The 13,525-nt window shown below is 37.7% G+C and overlaps 1 protein-coding gene across 3 annotated transcripts in view; it reads left to right on the top strand.

Moving 5' to 3' along the window:
- The window catches only part of BRAF (B-Raf proto-oncogene, serine/threonine kinase), a 119,887-nt gene extending 106,576 nt beyond the window's left edge, over positions 1 to 13,311 (top strand). For 2 of the 3 annotated variants that reach the window (XM_037138857.2, XM_037138880.2), the window contains 3 exons: positions 1,609 to 1,743; positions 5,605 to 5,758; positions 13,180 to 13,311. In XM_037138857.2, coding sequence (XP_036994752.1) covers positions 1,609 to 1,743; positions 5,605 to 5,758; positions 13,180 to 13,202 — 312 coding nt within the window. In that variant the 3' untranslated portion in view covers positions 13,203 to 13,311. Of the gene's footprint in view, positions 1 to 1,608; positions 1,744 to 5,604; positions 5,823 to 13,179 lie in introns of all 3 variants that reach the window. The other variant, XM_037138869.2, reaches the window with a different exon arrangement.
- Positions 13,312 to 13,525: the final 214 nt, after the last annotated feature.

The following is a 13,525-nucleotide window of genomic DNA, read 5'->3' as shown; positions in this document are numbered from 1 at the left end:
ATTACTGCATCAAAAGGACACAGATTAAAATCAGCCAAGGAAAGGCAAGCATGGAGCAGAGTCCACAAGAGTCCTGCATGTGGAGGTTCCAGTCACCCTCTCCCAGGGGGACTCTGGACAGCACTAAATGCTCCCAGCAGCAACGCGTGACAATACACACAAAGTATTGCCAACTAGAGACACTCACTCAAGCCCTGGAGTTCAGAGTTATTATTGGGGCTCAGCCGTGTAGATATGCATGATGACCTCTGCGGCCCACCTTAGTCTTTAGCTCCTCCAGCGGGCAAGCTGATACCATGTGAATTTTTGCCCCCTCTATAAATCACATTCATAGTACAGACTGTCTGGCATCTCCCAGGGCCCCCAAGTAAACAGAGACAGAGAGGACATTCCAAAGAGTTAGGGATTGCCTCCCAGGAGCCACAGGCAAAGGCCAGCCCTCTATATATATGGGCAAGATTAATTCTTTACTGTACACCATACCACTCTTTATTTGAACATTATTTCTTTAACATACCAAAAATTACACAATAACTTGTCATTAATCATTATTTTAATAATCAGCTGACAATTCAATTCATTTTGCTGAAAGCAAAGAATTGGAAGCCAGCTGTATTGTAAAGGGAATGTTACCCCTGCATTGGAGCACAGTTAGACATCAGTATTTGGAAGTGTCCCTTTGGTACCGCAGCAGTTTACACCCTGGTGTGCTGTGTACTATAGTGAATTTCTGTAGTGGTGAAAGGTAACTTTTGTAAAGTGGGAAAAGGAGGACAAGCTTCATACCTTCACTTTAGTGGTACTTAGGCAAATCAGCTTATAGTTAAACAAGGCTTATTATAGCACCAAACAGGAAGTAACAAAAAAGTAGGATATCAGTCTCGATTTTTTAATCAGCTCTGCCCTGTAAGAAGAGCTCTCTCTCACTGGCTCTCTCTACCTTGGCCTCTAATCTGTCCCTATTTGACCTGTTCCATCTGAGAGTAAAAACCCTCTCTCCTCCCTGAGTCCCAAGACTCCTAACATCTGTGTCTGTCCACTATCAAAAGAGCTACAAATTAAGAAATTACAAAAATTATAAATCTCTGCACCCAGGGAAGACAAGTCTTTTGACTTACTAAAACGGAAGATTTTAGTTTTCTCTGGAGGTGGTTCTAATGCCCCATTAGAATTTACTCAACGAAAGAGTTTAAAATGCGGATGTAGAAACAACTGCTAAAAAGGTTAACTTTTTGGTTCTGATACATACACTATAAAGGGTTTAGTGTGATGCCCAGTAAATTATTTAAGTAGGAAAGAAGCTTATTCCGACAGTGACCCTCCCAGTGGGAAATGGAGGAGTAGGGATTAGAGCATGGAGAGCAATTAGGAGACCTTCATTGTAGCCCACAGGTAATGAAGATTTCAGCTTGCAGCCCAAGAAGTATTGTTTCCCAGTCTGTATGTGGGCATCAGAATATTAGCTCCGTGTTTTTAAATTTTTCATTGATATGTAAGGTACATACAGAAAAGCACATGTCTTAAGTGTACAGCTTGTTGAATTTTCAGTGTTTATCTATTTTTCAACTTATCTACGAGTTTTTTGATTTGCCTTTTTTATCTTCCCAGATAATTTTTATGGTGGGACGAGGATACCTAGCTCCAGACCTCAGTAAGGTACGAAGTAACTGTCCGAAAGCCATGAAGAGATTAATGGCGGAGTGCCTAAAAAAGAAAAGAGATGAGAGACCACTCTTTCCCCAAGTAAGAAAAAACTTTGTTATCTAAGAGGGCAGACTAATATTGTGATGCAGATTTTTTAAGCATTTTTGAGAGCAAATAGTTTGTATTTCATGGATTTCGATTTTGTGTGATTATGTGTGGACTCCGGATAAGTAAACAAAAAGACTATTTCATAAAGGTTGAACAGTGGTACACCTAGGAACTTGGGATCCCAACTCAAAATGTTCAGAGTTTGCTTTTGTCTAGCCATTCTCAAAAGTTAAGTTTTTGACTAAGTTTTGTAAGTATTTGTCATTTTATTTAAACAGCATAAAACAGTTATATGTTAAATAATATTTTTATGAAAAATAATTGTGTTCCCCCCCCAAAAAAATAGGGAGAAAAGTAGCATTGTTTTACATTTTTGTAAATCTCTGCAGAAAGAAGACAGCTGGATTCTCTGGTTTGAATTCACTGTGATGCACTGTCTTATATCATGTAGCCTTTGAAAACTCCACTTACACAGTAAAATAATGGCAGTAACAGAGGCAGGTAATATCTTAGTGCTGTGATGAAAATAGGTTTGTCACAGACCACATTTAAGTGCTGCTTTAATTCTTCTTGATGGTGAACAGATTACAAACTTCCCTTTAATATACGTATTTTTGAGGGGCCTTTCTCTGATTTTTAGAAATTTTTCATTTCTTACCTGTATATGTTATAATTAAGGGTAAAGCTCTTAAGTTCATAATCTTTCAATTAGCCTCACAAACTGGAACTGAGTACCTGAATAAGCTTAGAAAGTTGTAGCTGTAATAGATATTGTAATGTAATATCCCACTGGTAGCATTTTTCAATGCTTGGGAAGTTGCTGCGAGCACTACATAAATGTGTGTCAATCATTCAGTGTAGTTTTCAAGTGCTGGCTCCCATAGTTACTCAGCTTTCATGATTACTGAGTTGGTCCTTTTCTAAACCTATGCCTTTGAATACCCAGTCCTAGCTGAGTTTCTTAGACAAAGGCCACTGTTACAGGAATGAGTGAATCTTTCATTCCCATCTAAAAAATTAAAGGTAGAATTTATAGTTTTACCAAGTTTCTTGGGGGCTGTCTCAGAGTGGGGAGGGGAGGTTAATTGGTTGGGTGGGTAGCCACATGTTTTACAAATTGGAATTCTAAGTTATGGTTCTTTTGAGGAAGAGTTGTTTTCTTAACCCATAAAATGACTGCTTTCAGACTATTAAAGTAGAAGATCAGCATTGTTGGCCACTGTCAGTGGGACCCCACACCTTGTTCTCTTCACATCCAGGGGCTAGGATTTTGTAATTGAACTGGTTGATGTACATTAATAATGCCAATTAGAGACTTAGGCCCACTTTTTAAAAAGGTATTAATGGGACAAAATGTTCATATTCCTAAATATAAATAACATTTCATTCTTTTCATGGTATCAGAAAATGAAATGCACATGTGAATTTTCTAGATTGTCAAAAACTTCCTCTTCTAAGAATTATTTTTTAATTTTCATTAGAGAATTTGTTTTTATATCTTATGCAAACTTAAATTTCAAATGGCCAAAGGTTTACATATAAAAAATAAAACTGTAAAAACATGAAATCATTTTTATAGCCTTGAGGTAGGAATGACTTTTCTAAGCAAAAGATAAAATCCAAAAGTTATAAAGGAAATGATTAGCAGGTATGACTTTATTAAAAGTTTTTAAACTTTTATATAGTAAAAAATAATATTGAAAGGTAAACAGAAAAATAATTATAGCATGTATAACAAAAGTTAAATATTTTTATTGTACAAAGGACTCCTTCAAATCAATGACTAAAAGATAATCAATAGAAAATTAAGCGAAAGATATGAACTAATGATTCACAAAAGAAATAACACATGGTAAATGAACTTTAGGACAAAATGTTCAGAGTTCAAGGGTAATCAGTAAAATGCAGAGTAACATAATAGTGAACTGTGTTTTATTTCCTGCCTCAGATTGGCAGTAGCCAGCATGGAGAACAGTGTTGGAAAGTGAGGAAGAAAGAGCCTTTAAAGTTTTTTAACAGTGTTGGGGGAATGTAAATTGGATAGGCCTTTTAAAAGGACTTTGTAGACCCCATAAACTTAAAATACACATACCCTTTGCTCTGACAATTGCACTCCTAAAAACCTCTACTGCCGAGCCTGCTTCCCCAGGTATTCAGGTATGTATAAAAATGTTTATTTATTGTAAACGGAAAAATTAAAGACATAAAGATTGGGATAGATCTATAGGTGGCAAGGATATCAGTAAGGGGAAAAGCAATGAAGAAAAAGGTGTGTGTGATGTCACTATAAATTATGGTGAATTTGGGGGTGGGCTCTGCTTTCAAATGTGCATGTTTATGCATAGGAAAGGTCCAGAAGGAAGAATAGACTCCTTAACAGTGGAAGGTAGGATTTATACTTTTCTATATTGTTTGAATTTTGGTTTGTGTTATACTGGTAATTTTTAAGAAATTGTAACATTGCTTATTTCTTTGCCACCTTACAGATTACAATGTAATGGTAGCTCAGAAAAATAATAGTAGTAGTAATAATAATGCTGCTAAAGTTTGTTGAGCACTTACTATATGCCAGGCACTGTGCCAAGCCCTTTATACATGTGTCTCATGATTATGTTCGAATAGTACCACACTGTATAATGTAGGAGACTGTTCTGCATGGTATGGGCCCAGCTCCCACTTGGAAAGGCCAGTGGAAAGCGAGGTCTGATACAAAGGACCCACACCCATGGATAGGTTTCCCTGTGGGGAATCAGGCCTGCAGTGTACCCTGGGCTGCTTTGAGACTTGCTTTTTGCTAAAACTCCCTCACCCTGAATTGAGGCAGAAAACATTTACTGCTATCTTTAAAGTAACTTCCTAAAATCTATGCTAAACCTTCCAAGGATGAGTGTAACCAGTGCAACCACTTTTCCCTTTGCATTTGCAAATATACTTCTGTGATATAATTAGCAACATCCTCTCCTTTGTTTTCTGTAAAATGTAACCACCTAGAGCAAACCTGTGCATAGTAAATGAGGTCCATCCTCAATGTAATGTGCCCAGAAAAGCAATAAAAAATTGTCGAGGCAAGGGTCAGGGCACTCTCCTCTTGAGAAAGTGTCCAAGGTGGTCCGAGGTGCTCTCCCCTTGATAGAGTGGCCGTGCTGTCCCTTTTCCTCCACAGGGCTCGGTAATCTGTGTGAATTTGTCTTTTCTCATCCACAACGCTGCAGACACTGCTGGCCGGTGTCCGCATCAGCATGCCTTGAACCTGTTTCTTTATACCTTAAAATATGCTGAGTTTCTGTGCTTTGTGTGTTGGTGTCTTTTGTAGAGTTTTCCGGTCTTCTTCACTGTTGGGTGGTCACCTGTCCCTTCTCACTTCTGTGCTGCTGGCCGTCTGGGTCTTTGGGGTCCTCCTCTTAATACTGTGTGTAGGAAGCTTCCCGTTGCGAAGTTCCTTTCAAGACTGAGTTGCTCTGATGGTTCTGTTATGAAGTCACATAGTGCTTTATTTAACATGCTCTCGTCTTCCCCAAAGGGACTGTGGTCTGTGAGAAATAGGCATTTAACTGGTTTAAATTTTTTTGTTATTTACTGTTCCAAGGCTGACAAATGATCTAAAAATGTAAAAAAAAAAAAGCTAATTATGGGTTAATTTCCCCATTCAGTTTACAAAGATTAAAGCTGTAAGTAGTTTGGTAGTAGTTTTTAAGGAAAAATACCAGTTTCCCAAGTATTTTTCTGGACATTTAGGTTAATACTGAAAACAGTGTAAGATTTCAGATGCTTTCCTGTATGATGGGTCTCCTAAAGATTAATACCACCTAGATTTTTATTCTTTTTTCTTTTTCTTTTTTTGCTTTTTTTTAGATCCTCGCCTCTATTGAGCTGCTGGCCCGCTCATTGCCAAAAATTCACCGCAGTGCATCAGAACCCTCCTTGAATCGGGCTGGCTTCCAGACAGAGGATTTCAGTCTCTATGCTTGTGCTTCTCCGAAAACGCCCATCCAGGCAGGGGGATACGGTGCGTTTCCCGTCCACTGAGCTGCATTGACGCAGGGGAGCGTACAGGAGGGTAGAAACAAGGGGTAATGAACATGTTTGCTCGTATATTAGTTAAATGAAATAGGACTTTTTTAAAGGTGAGCCAAAGAAAACTTAGGTTTTTAAAGACTGGATGGAATTTTTCCCAATCTAAAATTCATACTTAGCATTGGATTTTCAACCTCCAAGGATTTTTAAATGTATAGACATTGCTAAGAAATTGCGATGCCTCTTCCAGATGCTTTACTATTCCCAGTTTGTTCTGTGTCCTTGGTTATTCTAATTATTAAACTTCAATTAAACTTTTCCCAGGCACCCCTTGTCATTAGTCCCCGCTCGTCCAACAGGGTCTCTGAAGAGCAGTGGCAGTCCTGCGCGTGTGTGTGCAAGGGGAGGGTGACAGTAGGGTCACCTGTGTCAGACGGGGCAAGACCAGACAGCTCACATTCGGGAAGTCACTAGAATTGAATGGCCTTATTTTTATTCTTAATATTTTTCCTGTAACTATTTCTTTTTATTCCAATTTGGAAAATGTGAATGCCCTTTATTCCCTTAAAGCAATAAATAGACTAAATCTTTTTTTATAAATTGTGGGTACAGGTAACCAAAGCCATCATGAGGAGTAACGTGGTTTCACTTCGGATTTTTAGTGGGGAAATGTTATAAACTGGAGTTCCTTTTAGATATTTCTTCATATATTAAGGATATCTTACATATATAGTAGCTGGATTTCCTTACAAATGTCTTAGCTTACACCTGTAACTTTTTTGTGTTTTTTTTTATATCTGGTGTTCTCTCTGTTTTTCTGTGCTTCTGTGCCTTTTTTTAGCAATTTATTCTGTCACACTCTGTTTTTGTGTTCTGTGCTACAGAGTATTTGTTAGCGCTTTCTAATGCTTACACTGTCTTGTGGAGAAAATGACAGTACTATAGCAGTCAGTATATTCTTACTGCGAACCCTAATCTTACTGGGAGGCCATGTTGGTGTTACCTTATCGAAGAAATTATCATCTCTACTTCAGACTCAGCCCAGGGACCAAAATCAGCCTGTTAAATATATCTTCATTTATTCAATTTGGATTCATGCTGATTTTTAAATAACAGCTGACAGTTCTAAGTTATTAAGGCACACAGACAGCATCTGCATAAATGCTGTCTTCTTTGAAGCCAATAGAGAAGACCATTGGGAAGATTTTAAACAACTAATGATGACTTAGTTTTTAAGTACAATGAATTTTTAAAACTTTTTAGAAATTTGAATAGGTAAGATTTCATCCAGGAAAACTACTCAGTGATAAGTATGGCATATCTTTAGCCCCTAATTTGGGTAGCTTAAGATAAGTAACACCGTTCTTGTTTTTAGAAATTGATTCAGCCCTGGCTGGTGTGGCTCAGTGGATTGAGTGCTGGCCTGCTGGAAAGGTCACTGGTTCGATTCCTGATCTGAGCATATGCCTGGGTTGTGGGCCAGGTTCCTGGTTGTGGATGCACAACAAGCAACCAACTGATACTTTTTTTCTTTTGTTGTTGTTTTGGCTGTTGTCACTTTTATTTTTTAATGTTCTATTGTTTATGCTATTATAGTTTTCCCAATTTTCCCCCTTCTCCCCCTTACACCAAACCCACCCCCCACTTCCGTAGTCAGTCCCCACACCGTTGTCCATGTCCATGAGTCCTTCATGTATGTTCTTTGACACATCCTTTCACCTTCATTCACTCAGTCTCCACCTCCCTCCTCCCCTTTTATAGCTGTCAGTCTATTCTATGATTCTATGACTCTGGTTCTATTTTGCTCTGTAAGAAAGCTCATGTGGTCATTTGTCTTTCACCAACTGGCTTATTTCACTTAGCATAATAGTCTCCAGTTCCATCCATGCTTTCACAAAAGGTAGAAATTCCTTCTTTTTTTTTCTGTTTCATAGTATTCCAGTGTGTAAATGTACCACAGTTTTTTAATCCACTCATCTATTGATGGGCACTTAGGCTGTTTCCAAATCTTGGCTATTGTAAATAAATAGTGCTGCTATGAACACAGAGGTACATAAATGGTTTTGAATTGGTGTTTTAGGATTCTTAGGGTATATTCCCAGCAGTGGAATCGTTGGGTCAAAAGGCAGTTCCATTTTTAATTTTTTGAGGAAACTCCATACTGCTTTCCACAGTGGCGACACCAGTCTGTATTCCCACCAGTAGTGCACAGGGGTTCCCTTTTCCCCACGTCCCCAACAGCACTTGTTTGTTGATTTATTAATGATAACCATTTTGGCAGGTGTGTGCTGATATCTCTCATTGTGCTTTTAGACTTGCATCTCTCTGATGGCTAGTCATGTTGAGAATTTCTTCATATGTCTATGGGCCATCTGTATGTTCTCCATGGAGAAGTGTCTATTCAGGGTTTTTTTTTAATTGGGTTGTTGGTTTTCCTGGTGTTGAGTTATATGAGTTCTTTATATATTTTGGATATTAAACCCTTGTCCAGTGTGTCATTGGCAAATATGTTTTCCCATACGGTTGTTTCCCTTTTCATTTTGATGATGTTTTCTTTAGCCAGGCAGAATCTTTTAAATTTAATGTAGTTATATTTGCTTTTTTTATCCTTTATTTCCCTTGCCCTTGGAGATATGTCAGCAAAAATATTTCTCTGTGAGATACCTGAAATGTTGCTGCCAATGTTTTCTGCCAGATTTGTGTTGTATCACAACTTATATTTAAACCTTTCATTGAGTTGGAGTTTATTCTTCTGTATGGGGTAAGTTGGTGTTCTAGTTTCATTTTTTTGCACATACCAGTCAGTCCAGTTCTGCCAACACCATTTATTAAAGAGACTATCTCTGCTCCATAGTGTGCTCATGCTCCCTTTGTCAAAAATTAATTGACCATAAAGACATGGGTTTATTTCTGGGCTCTCTATTCTGTTCCATTGGTCTGTATGTCTGTTCTTAGGCTGGTACCAGGCTACTTTGATTACAGTGGTGTTGTAGTGTAGTTCAGTGTCAGGTATTGTGATCCTTCCAACTCAGCTCTTCTTTCTCAAGATTGCTGAGGCTCTTCGGGGTCTTTTTTGGTTCCATATGCATTTTTGGAATATTTGTTTTAGATCTGTGAAATATGCCATTGGTGTTTTTTTAAATATTTTATTTATTTATTTTTAGAGAGAGGGGAAGGGAAGGAGAAAGAGTGGGAGACAAACATCAATTTTGTGGTTGCCTCTCACGTGTCCTCTACTGGGGACCTGGCCTGCAACCCAGGCATGTGCCCTGACTGGGAATCAAACTGGCAACCCTTGGCTTCACAGGCTCATGCTCAATCCACTGAGCTACACCCGCCAGGGCTGCCATTGGTATCTTAACGATTAAAAATTATAGATTGCATTGAATCTATAGATTGCTTTGGGTGGTATAGACATTTTAATGATATTAATTCCTCCAGTCCATGAACACAGTATACACTTCCATTTATTTGTGTCTTCCTCAATTTCTTTCTTCAGTGTTCTGTAGTTTCCCGAGTACAGGTCTTTTACCTTCTTGGTTAAATTTATTCCTCGGTACTTCTTTGTTGCTGCTGCTGCTATAGTAAATGGGAGTTTTTCTTAGTGTCTCTTTCTGATGGTCATGTTGGTGTACAAAGATGCCATCAATTTCTGAATATTGACTTTGTTTCCCACTATGTTGCCGAACTCACTTACCTTAGTAGGTACCAAGTAGTTTTTTCGTGGAGACTTTGGGTTTTCTGTGGCGCTCTCATGTCGTTTACAAAGAGTAACAGTTTTACTTCCTCTTTTCCAATGTGGATGCTTTTTATTCTTGTCTGATTGCTGTGGCTAGGACTTGCGGTCCTGTGTTGGTAAGAGGAGTGAAAGTGGACACCCCTTGTCTTGTTCCTGATCTTAAGGGAAATGCTTTTAGTTTTTGCCTATTGAGTTCCATGTTTCTCTGCCAAATTGATGTTTCTCTCCCTCTCTTTCTCCATCCCTTTCCCTCTAAAAATAAAATAAATAAAATCTTTAGAACAAAAAATGAATAGTAACTACTTAACACACCAGCTTAAATGGCCTTTCTCTCAAGTTGGCCACTCCCTCAATTTGAGGAAATGATCTGCCCTTTTTTAAAAATACGGTATTACAAAAAGGGTATCTCATCTAAAACATTTTGTCAGTTTATATGCTTACTTACTTGAGGCATTTATTGACCATTTCTGTAGCACTTTTTATTTTACTAAGTATTTCATCTCTCCTGTGATCGTTTATCTAAAGAACTCAAGAAGTCCAGTGTATCTGTGCCAGAATGTTCCTCATCCTTTTGAAACTGCTTGAAGAGTCACCACAAAGAAAGAATGGGGCTTATTCTGGTTATAAATGACTGCCCCCCTCTTTCTAAAGTATGATTGATTTATCAGTGGGGGGCACACACAAGAGGCAACCACACATTGACGTTTCTCTCCTTTTTTTTCTCCCTTTCTTCCCCTCTGTCTAAAAATAAAATCTTTAAAAGTAAATAAATAAAGTATGATTGATTTATACACAGAATAATGTTATATTAGATTTTTCTTAGCACATTTTTAAGGGGAAATTTTATCAAATTATATGTGTAGCAGCCACTGAAAAATGCATTCAATTCTGGAATAAGAAGTAGTTATTTAGTAATACTTTAAAGCTAGTTTTAAAAAAAACCCTTAGTTTTCAGATGAATAAACCATGATATTTGAGTTATGTAAAATCGCAAGGTCTTCCCAAGTGTACTGTGCCCTATTCCTAAATAAAGTCAGATGGAAAATAAGGCTTAGGTTCTTCTCAACTAGAAAGGAGGTAAAAAAAAAAAAATTTCATTTTGGCCTCCAATTTTTCAGTAAATAATTAAAGTAATGTACCGAGATTTTCAAAGAAATCAGAGTATCTGGGTATTTCACTCCAAATAACTTCACACAAGCAGAGTTGACTCTTACTTCAAATAAAGTAAAGTAGAAAGTATGATAATAGAGCTTTCCAGATAATGCAGGAAAGAATAAGAAAAGATTTTTCCCCCAAAAAAGCAGCTTTATCACCTGTTACCCCCCATCTTTTTCTTAAATTTCTCCATGATTTCAGGGACATATATAGAAAGAGTTTATTGATCCCCAAACTGTAAGGTTTTTTTTGTCTTTGTTTTTTTTTTCCTGGGCTTGAAATCTGATTATGGAAAGAACTGCATTCTATTCAAAGCAGTATACTCTGGTAGGATGATCTTTAGTGTTTGCTGTATCAGTATTTGATTTGGACTTTGTTGGTAAGATTCTGTGCTTTGGAGGATAGTTTTGGGTGTTTTATTTTTAGTTTAATATTCAAGTTTGCAGAGTTGAACACTCTTCAACAAAATGGAGTGTCTGATTATAATAATGAGTAAGAAACTTTGAAGGTGTTTTTTTAAGTTACATATTTTTAGAGAGAGGGGAAGGGAGGGAGAAAGAGTGGGAGAGAAACATTGATGTGAGAGAGCAAGATCTATCCATCAGTTGCCTCTCACATGCCCCAACCCCTGGGACCATCCCACAACCAAGGCATGTGCCCTGACTGGGAATCAAACCAACGACCTTTTGCTTTGTGGGACAGTGCCCAACCAACTGAGCCACTCCAGTCAGGGCTAAAGTTAGGGTTTAATGGGTTATATAAGACTTGACTTAGAGTTATCATTTTCTGATATTCTCACTTAATAGATGAATTCTAGCCATTTTTCATAAAGATTTCTATTAAGTAAATCCTGTTTTACATTGGCTCCCTTTAAGGAGATTTAGATGCTTCTGAAGTGACTCCTCTTGTGAATGTTGAAAATTGCTTTAAAGAAATATATTAAAATACAGACAAAAATGGCAACCTTAAAATCATAAGGAGCTCTCAAACCATAATGAGAATGTTTCTGTATTTCTTGAGTCTCTGTTAATATTGTATCTTCCTGTGGTTATACTTCAAATATTTTACTCTTCAAGGTCTTAGTAATTTGGCTTTTTTTAAATCAGCACCAAACTTCCTAGATTTTTGTTTTAATTTAAATGAGAGGCAATAATTCTTTTACCCTTCCTTGATCTTTTGACTCACAATACCTTGGCTAATTGCTTGCTTAAAGGAATCTTTAGATGGAAAGAGATAGTGTCACTATCAGCAGTCCAGTTGGCAGTTGTATTCAGAATACAAAAAGAAATTAGTAATCACTGAACATTGTTCAAGAGTTTGTGAATTGTTAAGACCGTGCACTTTGGAGTCAGCACCTGGCTTTGCATTCCAACTCTGCCATTTTCTAGCTGAGATCTTGGGCAAGTTACGTAACAAGTGTAAACTCCATCTTGTTGCTCTGTAAATAAAGGGCAACCTACCTCATCGAGTTTTTATGAGCATCAGATGCAAACATATATGAAGCCCAGTGAGGCCCCAGTGCACAATAGGCACTCAAAATAGTTGCTAATATTAGCAACATACAATCTGAGTGGAGGGTTCACTCAGCCAGCCATTAGCAATAGGTTGACTGTTGGAATGTGCCAGTATTCTCTAGTAAACAGAATCTAATTTGGATTAAATAGTGTATTCATATAAGTAATTGCATGGCTCCTTATTAGAAACTGCTATTATTAAAGAATGATGTTAAGGCTGGCTAAATTCTGATAGTCGCCAGTTATTGACCAACCCCCCCAGAATTAATTATAGTGTACATAACAAGAAGAACCGACCTCTAGTTCCAAGTTTCGATAGAAGCTGGAGACAAAACGGCAGGTGAAAAAGAATGGTCCCTCTATGAAGCCTCCAGCTTCAGTAAGCTTAAAGAGTGTCTTACCTCAAACAGACTTTGTGGTTTAAAGAATCCTTACGCTGAGAATCGTCCAGTGACATGTGTTTGGCTGTAATTCGTTGGTAGTTGGAAAGGTGAAATGAACTAGAAGATGGGGGGTCTGGATTTTCCTTCCTTCGGTCAAATGTGTAATGTGGACAAATCATTTCACCTCTTAATTTTCTCTTTTGCAGAATGAGGATGAATTCTAATTCTTCCTTTCTAATAGTGGCATTATAATGAAAATGAGTGGATGATTCAGGGGCAAAAGTATTCTATAAATCAACCTTACTATTTTACAATCGGTGTCTATTTTGTTCATTGGAACTGTTCAGCTTGATTAGAACCATAGCATGTAAAACCCAGCTAAGAAATTATCTGCATACTTGATATTTAATTGATGTCATTGAACCCATAGTCTATGTCTTATCTAAGTTGTCTTCTTTTATGGATTTTAAGCATTTTTGCTCTTTAAATTAGCAATGATATTGGTTGATTTATAACAGATAGCTACTCACCTTTCAGCGAGGTTTCAGTGAGTCTTTTTTGTGTCTCTGGATTAATTGAGATAAAACGTTTTTTAAAATTAGCTCTTGTCCTCCCTCCACAGGAGAATTTGCAGCCTTCAAGTAGCCACACCATCATGGCAGCATCTACTCTTACTTCTTAAGTCTTGTGTTCGTACAATTTGTTAACATCAAAACACAGTTCTGTTCCTCAGATCTTTTTTTAAAGATTCAAAATTTTCAATGTATAAGCTGGTGTGGAACAGAATGGAATTTTCCATCCAAGAAAAGAGGGAAGAATGTTTTAGGAACCAGAATTCTCTGCTGCCAGTGTTTCTTCTTCAACACAAACACCATGTGCACACAAGTCTGCCCACTCCCAGGAAGAAAGAGGAGAGACCCTGAGTTCTGACCTTTTGATGGTCAGGCATGATGGAAAGCAACTGCTGC

This window comes from Artibeus jamaicensis, unplaced genomic scaffold (genome assembly GCF_021234435.1).
Source record: "Artibeus jamaicensis isolate MK-2021 breed Jamaican fruit bat unplaced genomic scaffold, CSHL_Jam_final scaffold_2172, whole genome shotgun sequence".
Lineage (NCBI taxonomy): Eukaryota > Metazoa > Chordata > Mammalia > Chiroptera > Phyllostomidae > Artibeus > Artibeus jamaicensis.
This window is presented reverse-complemented; position numbering and strand designations above follow the sequence as displayed.